Source organism: Sceloporus occidentalis, unplaced genomic scaffold, assembly GCF_023333645.1.
Source record: "Sceloporus occidentalis isolate IW3139 unplaced genomic scaffold, rSceOcc1.0.p SCAF_8, whole genome shotgun sequence".
Lineage (NCBI taxonomy): Eukaryota > Metazoa > Chordata > Lepidosauria > Squamata > Phrynosomatidae > Sceloporus > Sceloporus occidentalis.
Genome location: NW_028316988.1, coordinates 46,822,809 through 46,847,582, shown reverse-complemented (window position 1 = coordinate 46,847,582; position 24,774 = coordinate 46,822,809). Strand labels below are relative to the sequence as shown.

General features: G+C 38.9%; 1 protein-coding gene across 4 annotated transcripts in view; it reads left to right on the top strand.

Moving 5' to 3' along the window:
• The window catches only part of HDX (highly divergent homeobox), a 43,325-nt gene extending 19,102 nt beyond the window's left edge, over positions 1–24,223 (top strand). For all 4 annotated transcript variants that reach the window (XM_089536535.1, XM_089536533.1, XM_089536534.1 and 1 more), the window contains 7 exons: positions 378–431; positions 3,941–4,087; positions 7,546–7,753; positions 10,320–10,399; positions 10,622–10,705; positions 18,820–18,942; positions 19,389–24,223. In XM_089536535.1, the coding sequence (XP_089392661.1) occupies positions 378–431; positions 3,941–4,087; positions 7,546–7,753; positions 10,320–10,399; positions 10,622–10,705; positions 18,820–18,942; positions 19,389–19,514 (822 nt within the window). In that variant the 3' untranslated portion in view covers positions 19,515–24,223. The remainder of the gene's footprint in view (positions 1–377; positions 432–3,940; positions 4,088–7,545; positions 7,754–10,319; positions 10,400–10,621; positions 10,706–18,819; positions 18,943–19,388) is intronic.
• The last annotated feature ends 551 nt before the right edge of the window (positions 24,224–24,774 follow it).

Here is a 24,774-nt window from a genome sequence, read left to right as displayed (position 1 = left end):
GGAGGAAGCATTTCACCTAGTCTGATTTCATAATAAACTGGTTTAAGAAATTTAGGAAGTTTTGCTGAAACCAGCTTTCATGAGGACAGTAGTGAAGAGAGATAGTATGGACACACAGTTATTCTCAGGTCCAATAAGCCATGATCTATTGGGCATGGTTTATTATAACTGAACCAGACAATTTAGAGGGAAGAAGTATTTATATTAATGCTCTTAAAGGTAAGAGTCACAGGCACAATTTTTATATTTAAGCATATTCATCAAGTGAATTTATAGTGCTCAAATTTGGTATAATCTGTATATTTACCTATGCTATTGCTATTGCTATTTACATGTGTGGATGTGCCTGCTTGGTAATATTCACTTTCCTTCCACAGATTTCAGGAAACCTCACTGTGCCTTGGATTACGGGGTGTTCCCGAAAAAGAGCAGTAAGTATTCATGAAAGCTGCAAGTGGACCAAAAAGAGACTTACACTGTATCTTTAAAATTACACTTTTTCAGCAATTATGATTAGGAACAGTATAGGGCTTTGGTTTGAAATGAAATCCTTTTTCCTCCTTGCTTCCTGAGGGACATTCACTTTGCAAAGTGCAGAGATGACACTGTTGGATAAGTTTACCCAAAGGTAGAAGTATTCATTGTCTTTCCAACCAAATTTGCATATTTTCTTCCCTCTTTCATTAGAAATTCTGATTTCAGTTAGTCTTAAAACTGCAATCTTATAAAATTCTCAGGGCACCTATGTCAACACTGACAGTAATGAATCAGTAAAGGTGAATAATATTATCTCTGTGTCATGATAATCATAAAATCTACCCGCTGATTATAAAGTCTTATGTACTGTTGTATTAAGCGCTATATTCACATTGTTTGTGAATAGAAGCAGCAGTAATATAAGTTAAAAGTCAGAAATAAACCTGGTGTTAAGAATTCTCTCTTTCTAGGATGAACTGCAATATATTTTCAGTTACTGAATAATTCCCCTGATGGACTGATGTCACTAAAACAACAGGGAAACCTGGTGAAGTGAAAAATAGCATGGCACAGCTTTTTGGAAGTGCAGAATAAAGCATTAAAAATGAGCATTGCTAATGGCAAGAGTAACAAAGGCAGCTCTAACTGCTAACTCTCAAAGCAAAACCTTTAGAATTTATACTCTTATTTGAACTAACTTTTCAAAGCTTTCATATATATATATATATATATATATATATATATATATATATATTCTGCATGCCTCTTAATACTTTTGCCTTTCTTTTTTGTCTCATTTCATTAATTTAGGGAGAATGAGATCCAGGCTGCCTAGTGTCATAGGGAAAGGAAAATATAATGACAGAGAAATATAAATCTTTGAGTTCTGCAATAACTGTAAATCTGTCTTGGAAAAATAACTGTTCACAAACTCTTTTAGCATTCTGATTAACTATTTTGCTATTAATTTGTTATGCTTTTAACATAATTTTAAACCTGTTTGCAGACATTTTAGTGTCTAGTCTAATGAATGGGGCAATTTCTAGGGTTTCATATAATCTTTCGTATTTGCCCAAGAAATTGTATTCCAATAATATTTATGAAAAGGAATGAAGTAATTGATTTGTAATCGAAAATAATATTGAATGTTATTCTTAAAAGTGTCACAAAGCTCCTACAGTTTGTGGGATGTGTGACAGTACTATGTTCTAGGTTAAGAACCTTTTTTTAAAAGAAATCCTCCAGGAGTACATCAAGGGTCCATATCCTCATGTATTTTGTTTCCAACAAAATCTAGCCAGTTGCTTCGGGAAGCTGAACAGCTAGATAGCCTTCCTTGCTGTTTGTCCCAAGTGACCTGTGTCCAGTTTGTCCTCTTAATACAGGAAAAACATTGGTTATCTCTCCATTGGTAGGATATTATTTTCTTGACCCTCCTAGAAGCTCCACAAAAGCAACTTTGATTTTTTCATAGAATCAAGTTCGTTATTCATCCTTAGATACAAGAAAAGGAGAACTGCTGGGGAGATGTAGTGATATGACTCCATTGCTTTGGAGTTATCCTCCTCTATTGTTTGAAAGATTTTAAAGGGGGAATGGGAAGCATGTGGCCCTCCTCATGTGGTTAGACTACATCTTCCATTTTTCATAATTGGTTGTGCTTCCAAAGGCTGATGGGTGATGCAGTTCATCAGTATTTGGAGAGCCACATTCTGTACTCTGTCTTTAGAGGCAAGACATTACTGCAGATCAGAGAATCGAAAATTTGGAGGGTTTCATATATGTAATAATGAACAATTTTTTGACCATATCTTTGCAGTCTGCTTAGTAAACTCAGCTTTTTGCTCCCATTTCTGGAATAGCCCAGGCTATATTATTGAGAGAGGAACCATCTGAAGAAATGGGTTGGCCTGTTCTAATAATGACTGCTGTGGAGTCCATGCCTCATCTTTACTTTTGTCTAAGTGAGAATGCTATAAACATTAGTGCAGATTAGGGATATAAACTGTTAATTTGACCCTAATTCACTGTAAAATACAGCACCAACTAGGATTATAAGACTGTAAGTTTCCCCAAAGCATTGACAATACATTGCATATTATTTTTTTCTTCTCCCTGGAACCTCCTGGCCTGAATTTTGATATAGGTGTCTTATGAGGAATATTCACTCTGATGAAAAGATCTTTGTTTTACTTTGTGGCTATTGACCATGCCATGGTTCCTATACTTCCACTGTTAAACCTCATCAAAAGCGAACCACATGGGGTACACTTTTGTACTGTGTTCAGAGGGTATGATGACAGAGAAAAACATAAGCTGTCTCAAAGAGCCAATACTCTTTGCTGGAGGCCCTTGCCTAATACTGAAAAGAAACAAATGTTGACCTTCACACATGAGAAACCATGTGTAATCTTGAGCATTACAGAGAGGCAGCCTCTGCTTAGCCACTAGGGCTGCTTTTTATAGTGAATTAATTGACACTCTTTGCCAGAAAGCCGTCTGACAACCTGTCTTTCAGAATGTGTATAACATGACTGATGAATTCAACACCACGCAAGATGTGATTGATTTAGCAAACGGTGGCACTTCAAAGGGCAGAGTGAAATCTTCAGTCAGCAAGCTTGTTTACATGGATAACTTTTTAAAACCTCCTGCTTCTTCATACTTTGGCTGGTGGGAATCCTCCTCAGAGCTCTCCGGCTTGCCTCTAGCTGATATTCTGCTCTGCTTTCTTTGCATTTGAGTTTGGGAGATTACTGTGAGAAGTTAAAGGCAATGGGCTGCTGCAGCTGTTGCAAATAAAAAGCTTGAAAGCCCGTAATGACAACTGGTTTTCCATACTGGGATGGTGTATTGCAGATAAATGTGTCCCTCCCAGATGTCTTCTTTTAGCCTAAGAGAGAAGGTAGGTTGTCACCTAATAAAAAGGACATATTTAGTTGTCCCTTTGAAATGCTCTTTCTAGGGGGTCTTGCCTGGTGCCATATTTAATGTCTTTCTGGTGTTTGGTAAAGACATATGAGATGTTTGTGCTGCTGGATTGTATTTTAATCGAACTTTATCCTTACTGGTCTCAATAATTGTTTTTAATGTTTGTGCATTAATTTGCAGAGTGATCATGGCCCCATTCACTGTTTAGTATATTGAATCGTGCTACTATGCTGTTCCAGCTAAATGCAGTGATTTTTATTCCATACAGGTGACCAGGCATGTACTTTATGACAATCACAGTCTATGTTGGACTTCTCATCATGTTGGTGTGTGATGACCTCTGTTAATAAAATTATATTTAAGCCCAAGTATAAGCTTTATTGAGTTGACTAATTATGAATAGGGCTTTAATTTTGTCCCACCCCCTCTGCCAGCTTTACAACATTGTGTGAAAAGCCTTCATTTTCAGTGTCTGTCCTACTTGTCTGCTTTACGTCATTTAATAAAAAGTAACTGTATGGTTGTTTCACAGCTGCAGGACCGTACACAATTCAGTGACCGGGATTTAGCTACCCTTAAGAAATACTGGGACAAGGGCATGACCAGCCTTGGCTCAGTTTGCAGAGAGAAAATTGAAGCGGTTGCTGTGGAGTTAAATGTTGACTGTGAAATAGTGCGGGTAAGAAACTTCTAGTCCTCTCATTTTTGGTTGCAGAAGCAAAAATAGCCCTAGATGAAAGCTTTTTTAAAAATTGCATGAGGCAGACTGAAATAGATTGCACGTGTTACATAATGAATGGCCACGTCAGGAAGTGCTCTTTTGCTCTGTTTCCTGTCTATTTATAGTTAAAAATCCCTCAGGTGAGACATTTATCGATTGGCAACACGAGCTGGATGTTTGACTGGGATTTATATAGGCTATGCAGGAGTGGAGCTGGGTTTATATAAGGTTTCTTTTTTCTTTTCTTTTTTCTTTTTCAAGCAAGGTCCTTTTGAGAACAAAATCTAAAGCTGCTTTGAAGCAGAAGGGAGCAGAGTTCTTCAGTGTTTGTCCCCCAAGAGGGAGAGCTGTAGTTCAGTGGCAGGAGCAATGCTTTGCATGCGTCAAGTCTCGTGTTGTGTACATCTGCAATTGAAGGCTCTTGTGGGAAGAGGCTGTGGGAGACCTGGATTCTTGAAGAGCTGTGGAAACCATGTTGGGCCAGATTGGTCATTGTAGAAAACTGCTTATATTGGTTTGTACAAAGGAGGTGGCGGGGCAGGCTGGTATTATTCAGTCAGTAAGAATGAAAGTTTTAAGATGAAAGTTTTAAGATGAAGACTCCAGTTTAATTCATCTCATAGCTACTCACTCACTGTCTAGCCCTAGGCAAACTACTGTTCTGTCACTCTCAGTCCTTCATCTCCAGAGAGAGAAAATGACTTTCCCAGAAGTGAGCTTTGTGGCTGACTGGAAATTTGAATCTAGTCTCGGTCAGACTTGTCTATCAGTTTATACCATGCTGTGTCTCAAAAGCCCAATGAAACAGACCTGAAAATCCAGGTCAGTTAAGGCCATTCCATTCAGTGGGACAAAAAAGTTTTGTTTATTTTAGATGTCTCTGTCCTTTTCTACATACAGCAGATGAAATAAGAACAGCATAGAAAAATGCAGCATAGAAATACAGGTAATCAAGACACTATCAAGCAGATTGGGAAAAAAATGAATATAATAAAATCAATAGCCAGGGCAGATTATCAATTCAGCTTATTTAAAAACTAGCTCTTCATCAGGTGCTGCAATAGTAATGGCAAATATATTTCTATACCACTTATCAGTGCACTTAAGCACTCCCTAAGCAAAGTGTAAGCTAATTGCCCCCAACAATCTGGGTACTCATTTTAGTGACTTTAGCGACTTTGGAAGGATACAAGCCTGAATTGAGCTTGAACCCCTGGACTGGTATTGAACTTGCAACCTTATGGTTTGTGAGTGAGTGGCTGCAGTACAGGCATTTAACCACTGTGCCTCCCAGGAGACAAGATTGCACTGGCCTCTATAAGGAGGACATTCCAGAGCATCAGCTGTACGACAGAGAAGGCCCCCTTCCTTATACTGCCTGCCAGAACTCAGTTGGTGTTGGGACCTGAAGCACAACCTCAGATGCTGAATATAACATAAGGCAAAGACGTGGGAAGAAGCAGTCATTACAATACCTTAAAATCTAGTTCTTTAGTGTAATGGGCAACATGGGAAAAGTCGGAAAGGAAATACAAGAAAAGAAATTCAGGCTAAATATTAGGAAGAACATCCTGACAGTAAGAGCAGTTTAAGAGTGGAATGGACTGCCTTGGTGGGTGATGGATTCTTCATTTTAGACAGAAGTTGAATGACCATATGTTAAGGGTGCTTTAGTTGTGGATTTCTGCCTTGGCAGGGGGTTGGACTGCATGGCCCTTGAGGGTACCCTCCACCTCTATAGTGTTATTATTCTGTAAGCTGATAAGTACTCTTGCCAAGAAGCTATAATATCAATTTCCTACAATGCCCCATAGCAGTTAATGGTGGACCCCAGCCTCGTTTTGAAGACCTATCCAAAGTGGTGTGGGCAGGGTAGGTGTCAGTGATAAGACCCTGGCTACAGCATGGCATGTTCTAGCACAGGTCCGGGTTGGTTACTTGACATCCAAATGTACTATAATTACTTCACATAAGTTGGTAGGGCTGAAGAACAGTTGTGTAGTACCTGATCTACAGGAGCTTTATGTGACACAGTCAGATTGTGAGATGATTGCCAGAACCACTGAATGGATAAATTGTGGGTCTAATCAGAGTGGGGGAAAGTTCTGTATTGTGGACACTGAAAGAAAGAGGAGATGTATGAGCCACCATGGGCCAACCAAAGTTACAGTTGGTTCTGTTGAGGAGGTTAGACTATGGCTAGCAGAGAAATGCCTGTCCGGTTACAGGGCACTGGTTCTGAGGAACCTTTCTGCACAGTGGCCTAGTAAAGAAGTGTAGTTTTCCACACAACTGTCTTCATGGTACTGAATTAAGGGATAATGATATTTCTCATTTTTGCTGCTTCCCAATAATTAAATTGTTGTATATCCTCACAACACACCTCCCTTTTAATTCTTAAGGACCTTTTTAGTGGTATTTACCTGTGATTCCCATACTACCTTCACCTCATTTTCTTTCTTCAGGAGCTCAGTTAAATATTGTTGTAATGAAAATATTATCTTTTCAAAAAGACTAAATAGATGTCTGTTGAATGTAGTTTAATTTAATCCCCAGTTAGTTTAAACTGTTGACTTTTCAGACAAAGAAGCATCTGGTGAGCATGTCTGGTTTTGATTTAAATGTCTGAACTATTGGAGGTGCTACAGCACTGTAAACATAGTTTATTTTTTTCTAAAACTGGGACAACATTAAAAAATAAAGATTTAATGTTGGTGATCGTTTGAGCTTAAATGTTTAAAGTGGAACCGGCTTTATGGCCTTTGACTAGTGGTATTCCATTAATAGACAAAAAGACCAGGATCACTGTGCCATGAGGAACGTTTCAAACATATAGTCCCCTGTTTGCATTCTGAATGGTACAAATTCTAGGACCTCTATGATGTGTGAATTTAGCTTTATGTGTAGATAGTTGCTGGGAGATTAAGCATATCATCATTAAATGCTTTATTGAGGTCAAGACAACACCTGTTGATTTTAAACCTTGTAGTCTGCTTTTCTGTTAGAACACTATTCAAAGGGTCAAAGAACACAATAATTTCAGTTTGAGTCTCTGTAATTACCCTCCACATCTAGTCTTTATAAGATAATAAAGGTGACTGGTTCCATACCACTTACAGCTTTGAAGCTCAACACCAGCAAGGGTTCCCGAATTGTGCCCAGAAGCAGATGGAAAGCTGATAAGGCTGACATTAATAGTGGGTTCCAGTTTGGACTCTTACCAGTTCATATAGTTACATATACATGGGGAGTCTGTCATTATTTTTTAGTTCTAGGAAAGCCATATGCTGTCTATTTATGTATAAGATAGCAGTCTCTTAAGATCTGTGAATCTTGCCACCTTTTCCTCTTCATTTTTCAAGCTTGTGGCTCAGAAATAGCACCTGATATTCTTCATGTCTGTTTCTCATTACAAGACTTGGATTGGGAATCGGAGACGAAAATATCGTCTGATGGGAATTGAAGTCCCTCCTCCTCGAGGTGGCCCTGCAGATTTTTCCAATCAATCTGATTCCAGCAGTAAGTCAATATCCATTCCAGGAGATGATGCCTCAACTGATGTGGGAGATGATAATGACAGGAATGATGAAGTATCAATCTGCTTATCAGAAGGAAGCTCACAAGGTATTAACAGCTGTTGCCTTTACTATTCACTAAGAAGTGGGATTTATAACAAAACGGTTATTCCTGTACCATCTCAGCAATGTTTTCCATTCCATGTCCTCCTCCAGCTTTCTGGATTCCCCTCTTTTTGGAGGGAAACATTTCATGCTATATTTCTGTTTCTGAAAACCCTGAAGTGCCTTTTGTATGGAAAGTAGAATTTTGGCCCCAGCCATGGTATTCAGTTGCATTGCCCCCAGTTTTCTGTCTCCTATCACCTATCATTCCTTGCTCACTGACCATGGTCAGTCCTCAGTGGGATGTTTTCAGCTATCTTCCGATTTTGGGGTCTCTTTTGGGGAGACTTTCAAGGTCTCTTTCTCAGACTGCTACAGAGAAGATTATTAGCCTCTGAGAAAATGAAGGATGTGAAGTTACCAGGAATTGAGGAACCTGCTGATCATACTTTGACAAAGGCAATACAAGAACTATCCCCTGTCACAAGAAAGAAGTCAGCCATAGAAACACATTTGTCTACTGAACAGATGATGCTGGAGCAATGTTTTATAAAAACAGAAGAAACAGCAGCTGCTTCAGTTAGAGCTAAACAGGTGTTTGCACATTTTACATTGCACAAGTTCAACTAACTGTTTCAGGTGCTTCTAACTGGAGCAACTCAATAAAGGCAGTGGCTTCTGAACTTTAAAACTAGCCTATTTCTGGGACATATGTTGATTTGTATGTTGGTTTTCACTTTGCTTTAATCACTTGGAAGGAGAGAGGAGAGTGACTAAGAAATCAAGAACTGTTGGGAACAAACTTGTGATGGGTCTGTCAAATTTTCAATTATAAAGAGAATAAGATAACACAGAAATGGTTAGAAGTGACTGAATGCAAAGTAAGTTACCAGAGTCTGCAGATCTTTTCTTTGCCTCAGGCTAAAGGAACTCCTACAGCCAAAGAGTTAAGAAATACTCTGAACACTCTGCAATTCAAGTGAAAAGCTGTCTTAATATTAATAGAATCTGGCACTGGGAGGCTCATGATGGAGCATCAGGGAGAGGCAGCAAGAAGATTATTGTAGTCAGTACAGTCATAGCTGTGGGGTTTGGGTTTTTTATTGTTTTGGAATGAAAAAAGAATGAAAGGAGACTTCATTTTTATTCATGTGAAAGGGGTATCCCCATCCCTGATAATACTGTGAACCCCCAAACTAGTTCAGCTTAGATAGACAACAATGGAACATTTTTTTGATATTAAAGGAGATCTACTAGTCAGTTTTAGTGCTCAGTAATTTTTTCCTAAGTTTTGGGATAGGTAGTGTTTTGGGATAAGGCTCTGACAGGTAAGCCTTATAAAGAAATTGCCTTTCTATACCAAGGAACTGCCACAGAAATCTTTATGGCTGGAATACTGTTGCTGATTCTAATAATGACAACTTCAGTCTAGACACAATGCTAATTTTAGAAGTGACAGTTGAGAAGTAGATAGGACTAGATTTGTGCATGACAACTGATTGTCTTAGTGTGTTATTAATTCTTTAACATTTTTATGCAGTATAAATAGATCTCAAGAGTAATAAGAACAGTCTTTTACTATTTTATTGAACTGAGGTCAGTTAAAACTAAAACATGCTGTATAACCCAGGTGACACCCTGTTCCATAGGGTCTTCTATTTGATGGTTTGTGGTCACCATTGGATGGCTGTCTTTGAGCTTTCCCTTTTATTGTTTGGGATGCAAGGAGAAAGAAACGGGATGGTACCAAAACTTCCAAACTTAATTTAAAAAGAGTCAAGGGGGTACAGAAGGGAGAAGCTAACTAGTGTTCAACATGCCCTTGTCAAAACATTCTACTTCTCACACCGATTTCAGTGCTCATTGAAAGTTCTACTAACTAGAAAGTAGCACTTAGCAGCTACTCTGCACTCAGTTATCCTGAGTCAAGGCCAGAATGCTAGCTAGCTTGGTTTCTTCACCCTGTTTTACCATCATACTCTAAATCAGTAGTTCCCAACCTCTGCTCCATGGAGCCCATAGGGCTCTGCATGCACTTCCCAGGTGCTCCATGTTTAGGAGTAACACTACTCCTAAACACCATTAATTTGTAAGACATAAGGCAGCCCTTTTAGGTGCTCTGCCATAGAAACTGATTCTAAAAAGGGCTCCACGAGCCAAAATGGTTGGGAACCCCTGCTCTAAATACACCCAGCTTTCTTTCTTTTTTTTCCTAGTAGCTAAGCAGGATCAGACCTGAATAGATCTTGAATGGTAGACCATTAGGGAATACTGGGGATTCTAAATAGTTTTAGAAAAAAGTCTTTCCTAAAACCTTCACCAGCTACTGCAAGTTGGAATGGAAGGTGAACAAAATGGTCTGACATGTGCTGAAGGCTGTTTCTTATATTTCTAATGGACACAAGATGTTGGCCATGACACACACAAGTGAAAAAAACCTGTTGGAAAAACTGGAACACATATTAAATTAATAATTTAGTTTTTATGTTTCTAAAATGTAGTTGATTTACTAATAGCATCCCTTCTGTACACACTTACCTAGAATCATGTATTTTCTTTATTTTCTGTAGAAGAACATAGTGAGGTTCTTCAGAATGAAGACATTGGGCACAAAGAAAGGGGCCAGACTACTGTATCTGCTGATAATGTGGTAAGTAAACTAAATGCATAGTTTCAATACAAATAATACTGACTGAAGCATGAGGGCCATAGATTGTCATATCAATGTTTTTGTGAATGTATACTTGGCCTTCTTTCTGTGTGAGTACAGAAACTGTACTACGTATCAAATCTTGTCTCTTATTATTGTGAAGCGAGCCCTTTATTCTGATGTGGTTTGATTTAAAATGCATTTCATTTTTTGCTTTTTTAGAAGATAGAAATCATAGATGATGAAGAAAGTGATATGATAAGTAATTCTGAAGTGGATCAAATGAGTTCTCTTCTGGACTATAAAGTAAGTGGCATACATTTATGTTAAAGTACAAAGGTGATTAACTAGTTCCAATCTAAAATGCAGATTTTGTTCAAAACTGCAAGTGCAAAGGAGAAAAGTAGTTCAGAGGAGCCACTGCTTTAGCACAGAGCAAAAGGCTTTTCAGGGATTTAGAGAGTGGTGATGGACTGCTGCTTCCAAGTTCTTCTGCTACTCTCATACCTTGCAGAAATACAAAACAACCTCATTCACATACATGGATTGTTGCACAGGGTCCCATCTCTCTCTCTCCAACAAACCATGCATTACTAAGTATAGTGGGTTATTTTGGACATATGATTTTATAAACATTTATCTTAATAAGGAAAGGTTGCATTTCATAAAATGCACACATTTATTGAATTGTAAATCTGCTTGCTTTTGTTCCAGCACAAGTGGAAGATGGGGATGAGCAGTTATTCTTATATTATTCAGTACAGCAGTATTTCTCTGTTTTATTACCAAACAAATAAGAACCTTTGAATGTAGCCTCATTCTGCTACTTTATGTGAGTTTACATTCTCTTCCTAAGACTTACTTCCATGTAGTGGGACTGCTCATGTTCAGTGTCATGAGTGTGTCTTGGAGATTATGATGCTGTTATTTTAGGACTGCAAGTAGATGGCACTGGAACAGATATTTAGAAGTAGCGTGCTGATTTAAAGACTGATGGACCGTGCCAATTTCTGCAGATTGTGCATTGCCACAAAAGTTTGTTTTTGATGCAAGATAAGCAAAAGCAGTTGGAAACTAGACAAGTGTTGTTTCTGCCAAAATTGCTAAGGTTACATGTCTACATAAGATTTCGGAGTGGCTCACTTTCAACTTGGATGCCCTGAAATTTCAATCAGTGTTAGAATATTGAATGTATTTTTATATTAAAACTACCTAGAATTAAAACGAGTGGAGTGTCTTTAAAAACACACAGTGCATGCATAATTAAGGTTTACACATTAATTTTCTGAGCTGTGCCTTGAGGGTAGGGGAGGTACTGAATGAATATAGATGGATATAGAGGAGAGGAGGCAGAGGAGTGACCTTTTCTTAATGTCACTTGTCACTGTACTGAATGGCTTGTTGTGACAGCCTGTCCTACACAACCCCATTTGTTTTTTTATTACGTTTTGACATAAACTGTTAGTCTCCCCAGCCATATTGTTTCTCCATAAATATGCATGCTTCCTTTGCCTGGCTAAAAGGTTTCATCACCCTTAAGAAGCAGATAAAGAAGCAGCTGCCCCGATTGCATTTTGTAGAGAGGCGGGATATTAATAAATTATTATTTTTATTATTATTATTATTATTATAAACTTTTAAAAATTTATTTCATTTTATTCAATTCTGGAAGTGGGAGAAAATGCTTTTGTACAGTGCAACATATGACCAGTTAAGAAAAATAAGTTCAGATGTAAAACATCTCTGTTAGGTTCATGACTTAGTTCAATCAAGTAGAAAAATAAAATTATCAAAATTCAATTATTAAGGTAAAGAAAGAAACTGCAGGATGTTTCAACAGATCCATAGTGGTTCATAAAGACATCCTACATTGGTTTTCTAATTTTCAATTATTAAAATGACTATTGCTTATAACTTTTTGTCTTTATGGCCTATCCTTTATTTGTAGACTGAACTGAGAATGAGAACTACTGGAATGAGAAAAACTTTAGACATGGTTTGTTTGGGAAGGGAAAATACTAGAATAGAAGTTAGCACTTTGCAGGCATCTCAGATTGAAGTGGGATTGGCTTTCCCTTGTTTGAGGTCTTATTTTCTTCTGCCCAGTTATCATGGTTGGACATCTGGCTATTTGAAAGTGAAATAAATTTGCGTTATTTATTGTATAAGAAATAATCATAATACTTCAGCGGAAAACACTGATATTTTTAAAACTAATTTTCAGTACAGATATTGAGAACATAGGTTAAATACAAAGAAGAAATCAGAAATGTTGTTGTTGTGTGCACACTGGGTCAATAAGAATTTGAACTTATTGTTCAAAGTAGTGTTTTTAAAAGAGAAATCAATGTGAGTCTGTTTCAACATAAAAGGAGAAGGAAGTCTAGTAGCACCTAATTTATTTCAGCATCAAATGTTTTTAACTACAGCCCACTTGCATTGAATACTCCCTTTTCTTCTCCTTTTAGTTTCTTATGGTGTTGTAAGTTTCTTATCAGAAGTAAACGAAACAACCTTTGCCCGATACTAAAATTTTCGTATGATTCAGCAACCATCTGTTAGAAATCAAGAAGATGGGAGAGTTGGGGGCCATCTAAGTCAATTCAGTGCCATGCAGAAATGCATTAAAGCTCTCCTGCGAGATGGCCATCCAACCCCTGTTTAAAGACCTCCAAAGAAGGAAAGTCCTCCATCTTCCAAGGCAGTTTTTTCACTATTGAACAGCTCTTACTATCAAGGTGTTCTTTCTAATGGTTAGGCTGAATCTCTTTTTTTGCATTTTGCATCCCTTGGTTTGTGTCCTAGTCACTGGAGCATTTGATACATGATTTAAGATGTACTCCAGATATTCAATCTAAAATAAAATGGAAATCTTTCCCCAACCACCAATTATTGTAAACTCATTAACTGGCTGAGTCATTCATGAAACCTAACAAGTGGAGTTGTGTTTGGACTATAAATATAATTCAGTACAAGGTTAGAATAGGGATGCTTCGCCACCAATATAACAAAACAATGATTTAGATTTGTAATCAATTGCTGGTCTATGAATGCAACAAGCTTGTGAATGGTTGGATGTATGCAGAGTGCACCTCCCCTACCCAATCTACCCAGTCTTCCTATAAAACTTTAATCTGCAGAAAGTAAATGAGTTCCCTGCAAGCCTGCCAGATCAGTATGACCTAGTTAGACGGAGAATGGTTTCACTTATTGGAATTTTTCACAAGCTTTTAATATTCCCTGCTATCAAACTGACCATGTAAATGGACACAGAAACACAGATAAAAAATAACTTTACATGAATGCCCAAATCCCTAATTACAGTAAACGATCAAGGGAACATCATACTGTTTGCTAAGATGAGCAAAACATATTTGTATGGAAAGAAAAGGTTAAAAGAAAGGTTAAAAACCACACTTAACAAGATGATGATGAAGACAATATTTGTTTATGTGCCATGATAAGCATTGGATCCTTTAATGCAGCCCCCTGTGTCAGAACATTAGGTGCCTCTGGTTTATCATCAGGATGCCAAATGTTCTGACACATTGAGATGTATTAAAGGATTCAGTGCCTATAGAGGGCTGCACATTGAATCCAACTGTGATTTAACAGTATTAATCTTCTGATTAAGGTAAAAAATTCAGAGATCAATGAAATGTTAACATGAATTCAATTCATTTTGGAACATAGAATCTATGTTCTTATATAGACATATGTGCTTACCTAGTCACTGTGATTTCTGTGACTGTTTTCTGTTAACCCAGTTCATCTGAAGATATATGAAGTAGAGCACTGGCAGTATGTCATTAGCATCACATTTTTGCCTGTTGGCTACAGTTGTTTCTTTCTTTCCTAGAAACTTTCCAGAGACCAGGAGTCAAGGTCTTGTATTGGTCCACAGACTGCCACTTTGAGTAGCACTGATTTAGCCAACTCACTTATGTCCATATTAAGGCTTGCAACAAACTCCCTGAAAATCATATTAAATTCATCTCTAAGTCTTGACCTACATTTAATTTTCACAAGCTTTGAAAAATTGTTTGGTGATGTATCTGGTGCCAGAAACGGTGAACAACCTACATCAATTTTTGACATATTTGTATTAGACACGCCAGAATAAAAATCCAACAACTAGACTGAAGAAAGTGAGTGAAAGAACTTCCTCCCACCTCAGCCAAGAGGATATTCTGGTGCCATAAAGTTGGATTAAAAAAACATATGTAGGGTGCACATACATACCACTACCAGCCAGCCTAGTTACAGAATGAGGAACAAAATGGCAACTGGTGGGATGGAGGGGCCTTGGCAGGAGGAAGATGTGGAAAGGGGGAATCCCACAAACTTCCCTTCTGAGAAATCTCTCCTTCCCTCTGTATCCGAAGGACTCCTGCAATCACATATACATGAGGAGACTCCTGGCAGGAGGAAGTGGAAAAGAAAAAGCCGAAGCAAATAAAGCGAGAAGCTAGAGCAAGTGGCTCTTGTCAGGAAGGATGGATATCTTTGCCTGCTTTGAGAGCACCTCTCCTATTGCTTCTGCTTTGAGAGCACCTCTCCTATTGCTTCTGCCCACCTGCTCTTGGCCCTTTCCTCCAAACTAGCAGTTTTGCCACCTCTAAAGCACAGATATTCATTCATTGCCTCAGCTGCTTCGCTCTCTCCCTCCCCACCTCTCTTCCACATAAACTCCTCAGCATGTGAAAGATACCTGGCACGGGGATTGAAACAAGTACGTGAATCAGTACTTGGGCTTTGCTTCAAAGGTGAAAGTATCTATTCACACAGCTGCTTTATCTTTCTTTTACTCATAAAACCCTCAAGACGATACTGCGTGGGAGAAGTGAAGAAGTTGACTGAATGGGCACCTGAGCTTTTCTGGCTGGCAAAGCACCTGAAACAGACGTAACACTTCTTTGAAGGAGCAGACCAAGAGAAGGGGCTGACAAGAAGCAGCCATGGAACTGTTTAGAGAATAGAAGGAGCAATGTAGCTGGTAGATTTTTTGCAGGAAAAGGACAAGAGATCATCCGTAGATGGTGTCCCAATAAGAAAGAATGTAGGGCTGATGATAGAAGCCCAGGAGGGTAACAGCAGAATGCAAGCAGTTTGGGGGCTGCATAGAAAGAGTTTGGGAGGGCCGTATGTGGTCACTGGGTGCAGATTAACCCCTGTTTTAAACAAACATATTTTGAATTGAGGTACTCAAAACTGGCAGAAGGCTCAGAACTGGTTTCCACCTAAGAATCTTAATTAGTTTCCAAAGTAAATGTAGTTGAAGGAAACGAGAACAGCCTTAAGTTAATTTGTAGTTTCTGACATAATTGCATGTTGAAAATGCTAAATCCATACAGATGATGAGTATTTACCCAGTGTAAGTGTAATCACAATAGTAATAGCCATGACCAGTCACTTAATCACACTCCTATGGAGATCCACAAGATTTCAAAATTCTGGAGATGCAACTTGTATTCTTTATACAGTGCAGAATTAATTTGTGGCATTCTCTGCTGCATAGTTAGTCACTTGCTTAGATGACTTGAAAAGGGGACACATGTTATTAAAGAGACTAGGTCAGATGGCAACAGTTACTTATGCCAGCTATGGGTAACTGCTGTGTTCAGAGGCAGAATAGCACTGTACCCGTTGCTGGTGGTGAAGAGGCAGCAGGGAGTGAACAGTAGGGAAGAGCTGTTAATTTTATATTCTGCTTGTGGGTCTCTGGTTGGCAACAATGGGAAGCCTTTGGTTTGATCAAAGATGGCTTTTAGGATATTGATCGGATGTTCTCATTTCACTTGCACTACATATGGAGAAAGACGGATGCAGATATTGCATGTATCTTAACACTTTTCTTATCCAGATTGCATATTAAAATGTTATCTTAGGCCCGTTACAGATGGGCCTAAAAGTGCTCGCTCCTTTCCAGACGCTCCCAACCCTAGCACGTGCAGAGCGCGCACAAAATGGCGGCGGCCCGAAGAACACCCCTTTCCAGGCCACGGGGAAGTGGCCTTTTGCCGCTTCTCCACGGCCTGGAAAGCGGCGGATCGGGGCCTTAGAGGCTGCCGGTCTGGCAGCTGAGGCTCTGATACAGCAGGGAAAGGGGCGGGTGCAGGCCGCCCCAAACAGGCGGTCTGTAACCCACCTTACATACCTTTTCCTGTTCTAAATGAGAAGGAATGTTAACAATCCATTTTGGGGGGAGAGAGGCAGGCAAGCTCCAACTGCCTGCCTGAAGAAGAAAAGCCCTCCCTTCAGCCACCATCTTGGGGAGAGAGAGGCAGGCTAGCTCCAACTGCCTGCCTGAGCGAAGAAAAAGCCCTCCTTCCGACCACCATCTTGAGGGGGAGAGAGGCCTGTTATGTTTTATTTTGACTTTGTATTGTACTTCCTGTTGTACACCGCTTTGATCTAATTTGGAAAAGCGGTATATAAATAAACATTATTATTATTATTATTATTATTATTATTATTATTATTATTCATATCTTTGTTTCTAAACTTCCCCCTAGTTTACATCTACTCTGCCCTGAAAATATATTTGCTCAGAAAGAACACTGTAAAGTTCTAATTTGCAAGTCATCTTCACAAATGAAAGAAGCAAAATCAGTCATGCTTCTTGAATTCCACCCCTCTTCCATGTTCTATGTGTCTTCACACCTTTCATTTAGGAAGGCTCGCATCATTTTGAGGAGTTAGGAGGATGGAGAGCACAGATCAAGCATTCTTGAGATAGATTTCCAAGCATAACTCTGCAATATTATTTCTAGTGGCACACTCAACAGCTGTATTTGTTGAATGAGCTTAGTGGAACATCTTTCTTGTGTCATTGAGTCTCTGGTGATAATTACCATTTTATTATTCCCAAATGCTGTCTGTTTCTTGTAATGTGCAGTTTTTACCAGAGTTTTCTGCATCAACATAGAAAACTGAGGTTGGGATGCTGAGCAGGCTTCTCTGTCATTGAGCAAGAAAGATGGCATCAATTATTTCAATCCCTCTGGACCATTTACTTGATATCTCTTCCTCTTTCCATTAGCTCTAGACTCTTTGAGTCTCATTTTTGGAGCACATTGCCAAAAGGTGTTGATTCTATACATGGTGAGACAAACAGTTCCCTGAAGGAGCTGGGGATAGTTCAGGTGACAACTGCCATGAGCCCATGGAGTTGTAGTCCACATGCATACCCCAGAACAAATAATACCCTGAAAAATCACAATACAGCATCAACTCTTTGGAGTTGAGATTACTAAGGCTGACACTTCACTCTTTCCGGGTATATCTTCAAATAAGGGGAAACAACTTGACTGCAGATTATCACCTTTAAAGCCCTACATGGCTTGGGCCCAACCTATCTAAGGGATCGCCTGCTTCCATATAATCCGCCCCGTACACTCAGGTCCTCTGGGAATTTATTACAGCCCTTAAAGACCAGATTGACAGCAACCTCCCAGAGGACATTCTCTGCAGCCGCTCCCAATTTATGGAATGGCCTGCCGGACGAGATCCGTCAAATTACCAATCTACAGAGCTTTAAAAAAGCAATTAAGACGGATCTCTTCCGGCAGGCCTTCCCGGAATAAAATGCTCGGCTACAAACAAGACTTCCCATCCAGCGAACTCTGCCTATGATGATTTTTATTTAGCTTAGTCGGTTTTAATATGTAGTTTTTAATCTTACATTGTTTAATCTTGTTTTAAGTGGGGGTATTATGTATATATGGATGTATTTTAACCTGTTGTACGCCGCTTTGATTGCCTGGCAAAAAGCGGGATAGAAATAAAAAATTTATTTATTTATATTATTTAGATCTCATGAGGATTAAAAGGTCCAGGTCCTGGGCACTGGGACTCCTGTTACCAAGATTAGAGACTCATCCAAACTGTCTTAACTTTTCAACACCAGCTTGTTGGCACAGGGTAGATGTGGGACAGGCAATGAAAATGTTTGGTTTTGTTTTTTCCTCACTTGAAAGTTTAAATGGTCTGAGTAGATGCTTATTTAGTTCATCCAGCTGCTGTGGGAAGAAAGTTGCATCAGTTTCATTCGCCTAGATGGATTTGATCTGTTATTTCCCCTTGCTCCAGGTCTATGACCATTCTTGTCTTGTGGGGTCTGACTGTTCATTCTACAAGACAGGCAGCCATGGCATTTGTCTTTATTACTTCAGCACTATTAATGAATGTTTGCCAAGCAACCTGTGTGGTTGTTTGCATCGTTATTTGCATGAAGATGGTACTTTTCTGCAGAATCATTCCTGTGAGAGGATGGCTTTGCAGAATGTTGTATCTAGTTAAAGAGAGCTACCTATCCTCCTTAGGGAAGACTGGTTTGGTATACGCCTGAAGAGGATAGCTGGAAGATATTATTACTAAATTGTTTTTAGAGTTGCATGTATTTTTTTCATTTCTCCTAGAATGAGGAAGTAAGATTCATTGAAAATGAACTGGAGCATCAAAAACAGAAATATTTTGAACTGCAGGCTTTCACTCGGAGTTTGATACTTGCTATTAAAACGGATGATAAAGAACAGCAGCAGGTAAGGCAGTGCAAAGATTACACAGTGAACAACTCTTGTTGTTTTTTCCCCTTCTCCTTTTGTCACTTCTCAAGACCCATGGGAGTTCAGTTAGTCATGTGAAGTATCTGTATTTACTATGATTTTTATTTTGGAAGTAATATACATATGAAGGGTAATATATATGATGACATCAATTAAATTATGGATCTAGCAAATTGCACAAAGAATAGATAACATCTTTACTGCTTTATAAGTAGTAGTTGTTATTTAAGGCACCATTTGCCAGCAGAATTAGCATTACCAAGTGGTGAATGTTAATTTCTTTTTTATTAGGTGCATCTTCCCCTGCTCCTCCAAATAAAGATAAGATCTCAGCCATGATACATAGTATTTTCTGCTTCAACAGGAATTTCAGCACATCAGAGGCTAAAGTAACTTCCATTTATGTTTTATATCTAACTCAGGCACTTCTAGCAGATTTACCTCCAGAGTTAGAAGATATGGACTTCAATCATGCATCTCCAGAACCTGATGATACCTCATTCAGCTTGTCTTCTTCATCAGAGAAAAATGCCTTGGACAGTTTCTGATCTTTTGATGACTCCTAACACAACATAGTTTGCCTAATATGTATGTTTTGAATTAATTTGTTAGCCAGTACCCTTAAAATATGTAGGGAAAAGATTGGGAAGAGAGACTTCTGTAGCAGGTGCGACTGATGGTAGCTACAAATTCTGGATTTTATTTTCTGACAAATGTGAAAGTTACTTGACTAAAGTAAGTTATGCTTCTAGCAGATCTGCCTTGATGATGGTACCTTTCTACTAACAAGCATTCAGTAACAAAACTCCTGACCTAAGCAGGACACCAAGAATTGTAGCCAGTCATGATAATAATTTAACAATATCTTCCTATTCTAGCCCACCTGTTCATTCTGATATTTTGCCTTCTTTTATTCTTACCCCTTTTCTCAGGTAGGTGGACTGAACACTGGGAATTATGGGCTTCAAGAGATCATTAGGTAAAATTGAGCTTTCATGAAAAAGATGATCATTCAAACCAGGGATCGTGCTAAAGAAGTGCTTCATTTTTCCTATACATAACAACAAATCATGGTGTCTTTGCTCTTCTTCAGCCTTCCTCAATGCCTGGAAAATCATTGGAAACGTAAACCTATCTTTCCTAATTACCTCCAGTGAAGTATTTTGTGTGCAACAGCAGGTGTAAATCCTGAATAATCAGCTCCTAACAGAAATGCTCAGTTGTACAGAAAAGCAACAATTTTGAGTACATCAGGGACTTAATGCATTGTCTCCCCTCAGTATACCATGGGAATATGTGGCATTAACATTGGAAGAAAGGTCACATATATGTGTGTACTTAGATCTGAAGGCTGCATGGACTCACATGGCTTATTTTGAAGCCATTACTCCATGACCAAGTCTCAACTGAAGGTTGCTCAGGAATATGTTTTGTAGTTTAAATTAGGATGTTCTCTTGTATTCCTTGGCTGAAAGAGTTGGTCAGGAGAAGAAAAATCTAAGGAAACACAAGCACTGATGCCTGCCCCAGGAGAAAAAGAGGCATCCTAAATGAAGAATGTCCACAGGAACAGTACTTGCCATATTACAGATTGGAACTGTTTGATTCAAATATGGATTAGGAGAGAACAAATTCTGGCATAATAAACAGGATTTAGTATATGGACCTGCAAATGTAAACATAATTATTCAGTCCTGATTCATTTCCTTCAATGTATTACAGTTAGAAGCCCAGGCAGAGCTGAGCTTGGTGACAAATCCATTACAGTCATCCTACTCTGTTCTGTAGGTCAAAATCTCTGTGCATCAGGGCTTCAAAATAATGAGCCTTGAGCTGACCAGTGCGTCATTTGCCCATTTTCCTCTTTTTTAAAACAAATGCTGAAGACTGAGTTTACTGTGCTGTTTTCAGAATTTTGATCTATGGTTATATGCTGCATCCTTAATTGGCGACAGGAAATTTTTATATATTTGTGTGATTTGTTCACCCATGAAAATAAAACAGAAATAAGAATCATAGGATCATAGAGTTGGAAGAGACCCCAAGGGCCATCCAGTCCAACCCCCTGACATGCCAGGAAATCCAAATCAAAGCATCCCCGACAGATGACCATTCAGCCTCTGCTTAAAGACCTCCAAGGAAAGAGACTCCACTACACTCCGAGGGAGTTTATTCCACTGTCGAATAGCCCTCATTGTCAGGAAGTTCCTCCTAATGTTGAGGTGGAATCTCTTTTCCTGCAGCTTGCATCCATTGCTCCAGATCCTGTTCTCTAGAGCAGCAGAAAACAAGCTTGCTCCTCAATATGACATCCCTTCAAATATTTAAACAGGGCTATCATCACCTCTCAACCTCCTCTTCTCCAGGCTAAACATCCCCAGCTCCCTAAGTCGTTCCTCATAGGGCATGGTTTCCAGAGGTGTGGCCAAAATCCTATAGCACACGGTGCAGTTTTTGATCGTCTTTCAGAATCATAGATTTTCTAACAAACTACTGTGAAAAACTGGTATCCTACTCTTACAGTGATTTTGTGTGTTCAGAGGTTCCCCATTGTACCTTCTCTACTCTGCTCATCACTATTTTCAGCATATACTACTTCTCCCTTCTCACCTTATCTGTTCTTCTGGCTGCCTTACCCCACTTGAAAGTAACAAGAAGATGCAGCTAGTTTTCTTTTTCCTTCCAAAGCCTCTATCCTCTGCAGTTGTATAAATCCCTGCAGGACACACAGTAGATGCCATGTAACTCAAAGCCCCATCAAATAGCACATTCTTCAGTATTGTTGTTTCTGTGCCATGCGATAGGGGTTAGCAAAAAGTAACTTAGGAATCTGCTGGTCATCTCTGGGTGATATAGAGTAGATCAGAGTAGATCTATCCAACACACATTGCTGTGTGCCTTTAGGTCATTTCTGACTTAAGGCAATACTAAGGCAAACAGGGTTTTCTTGGAAGAATGTGTTCAGAGGAGTTTGTCCTTGCCTTCCTCTGAGGCTGAGAGTGTGTGACTTGTCCAAGGTCATTGAGTGGGTTTCTATAACCAAGTGGGCATTCAAACCCCAGTCTCCCAGTATCCAACACTCAAATCACTACACACTACAAATTTTTCCACCAAATTGAGCTGTTGGAGGGGAGAAAAGCTTAGAGAAATAGGTAGTGGAATTCTGTGTGAAATTAATGTTAGTTCAGTTTTGGTACTGAAAACCAATTTCTAGGCTCAGAATGTATTCTTGAATTCTAAAGCTATGTCTTTCACACCTGAGATTGATTAATGTATCTTGGTGTTCTAATAAAAAACACAGTCTAAAGCCTGCCCAGCCCTACCATAGGATAGTGTGGATTTGGCCTGCAAAGTATCTCTTGTTCTGTATATTACTTCAGATTGACTAGCATAATGCAAAACTGGGTTTACTCCTCCAAATGCAATTCTTAATAAGACCATTATTTGCAGCATGTGTCTAAGGTTTCCACAATTTCCTTTCCTGTACAAGTGCTTCATGAGTTTTGGTACTCTAGTTTTTGAAGGTAATCAGAATCTCAGTAGAACCTCACGGCAAGCAGAATCTCCGGAAAAGTAAAAGTGTCCTAACATTTCAACCAAGAAGTTCAATATTCTGTTTATAACTACCTCCCATGTAGTTGCCCAGATTCCCAGGCTATAAAGTGCTGGTCTTCTTTGCTGTTTTTCAAATCCGGACCTGTGCTAGGAGTATAGTATGAAGGCTTCAATACTACTTAGGCACATCCCGTGTGATTGTTTAATGTGGGAAATGTCAGATCAAATTTGATTATTTTATTGATCATTTGTATAATACTTCCATTGCTTATTCATTCTTTTGACAGCAGCGGATGGTACATCATTTACTCTGATTTTACAGGGATGACATTGCCAGTGAGACTCTGTCCTCTGCAAGTCATAAATCTAACATTTTTGAGCCGCATCCACATAGGGATGTGCATCTCTTGATGACATGCTGCTGGTACAACTCTCCAGTGAAAGTATTTTTTTTGTGTGTGTTGAAAAGTATTGTTTTAAAGATTTGACAGTTCTGTCTGTGAACTGTGACGTCTCACTGGCACAGAGCAAGATTTGATGTTAAGTCCTCAAGCGATGTACATATGTATTTTAATTTATTATTTATTTAAATATTTCCTATGCTGCCTTTCTACATTGATGTGTTGTATATTGAAGGTGGTTTGCAATAAAAGAACAGATCATAGGCATGTTTGAACTGGCTGGACCTTGTCCACTAGAGCACTAATCTCCAGTCTTTTCATAGTTAAGGCCCATCTTTTAAACTAGTATCTGCAATATAAAGCCACATTTATGTTTAGTTTTGCTGCTTCATATCCAGGAGAGAAGTGAGGACTCCTGTGTCTCTTGATAACTGTATTAAATAGGATTTTGTTGCAGTCAGCATGGTTTATAGGGTGAGAATATCTCTTCATGTTGAACTTCTCTTTTCTATGCAACTCTTGGGAGTTTGGGCGACCTTTCTCTTGTTCATAGTCACCCTTTCTTTTCCTGTCTTGCTCTTGAAGAGAGAAAAAAGAGAATGTGGCAGTGCCACTACTATGTCTACTTTTATAGCCACTCTTGGATCCTGTTCTAGCAATCGTAGACTAATACACTAACACATGCTTTCCTACTTCACGTTGAACCTGTTGCATGAATCTAAAAGTTTACTACACTGACCAAAATATTTAAATCTAGATCAGGGGTGGTGAAAGTGAAGCTCATGGGCTGCATGCAGCTCTTGGGACCTCTAGGTGTAACCCTGAAAGGTCCCTGCAAAAGCTCCAGACTAAAGACCTAGATAGTATTTTTGGAGGGATGGGTGTGTGTTTTGAATGGCAGGAGCAAAAAAAAAATGGTGCAGGAATATTGGAGCAGTTGTGGGCACTGTAGGATATTCTTTCACAAAGGAGACTTCCATGTCCGGAATCTGCTCTGCGCATATAGCAATGTTGGCCTCAGATGGGCTTACATTGAAAGACTACTTAGTATGAAAGACTGTGGGATGCTGAAGTAAGAAGAGCTAGAGCAGCACAACAATGTTACTTGCTTAATATTTCCAGGTTCAGTCTGGAATATGAAACCTTTTACTGTATTATTTCACTAACACAGCACTTCAGCCCTCCATCCAACACTTTTACATGCTACCTCTGAAACTTGACATCACCTTAAATTACACCCTAGATTTTAATGTGACTTTTGTGTTTCTTATGTTGTTAGGCAATAAATAGCTTCCAGCAAATAGATACCCTTACTTTCAAGGGTTGTTTTTTTTTTTTTTTTTTGGGGGGGGGGGTATTACTAGATAAATACTGTTAACCAGATATTGGAATTTTTTTTGTTTTGTTTGGATTTTTGTTGATGTCTGATACTATAAGCTATTGTGTGTTAGAAAGAAAAGGAGAAGTTCCAACTGGGACTTGTTAGTTTCTAGTTACATAAAATCCAGTGATATCAATGGAATTTCTCCATATGGGACTAAAATTTGGATCTAGCCCAGTGTGTGTGTTTCAAGACACTGAAATATTACTGTATCGTAAAGGCACAACTTGCTGGAGAAATTTCCTACAAGAAATCAAGTTCTCGTTCCTCATAGGTTGTTGCCTTAATTCATATGATGATATGCATTATTAATTCATCCTTAATAACATGCATTATTAATCAAAATGGATATGATAATGGATAAGCCAATGGCTGAGTAGGTCTTCTCCTGCAGCCCATTTCCTTTTGGAGTAGCTATTGCGGTGTTGTTGCTAGTAGACAGTTAATTCCATTGTTAAAAGTCCCTAAACA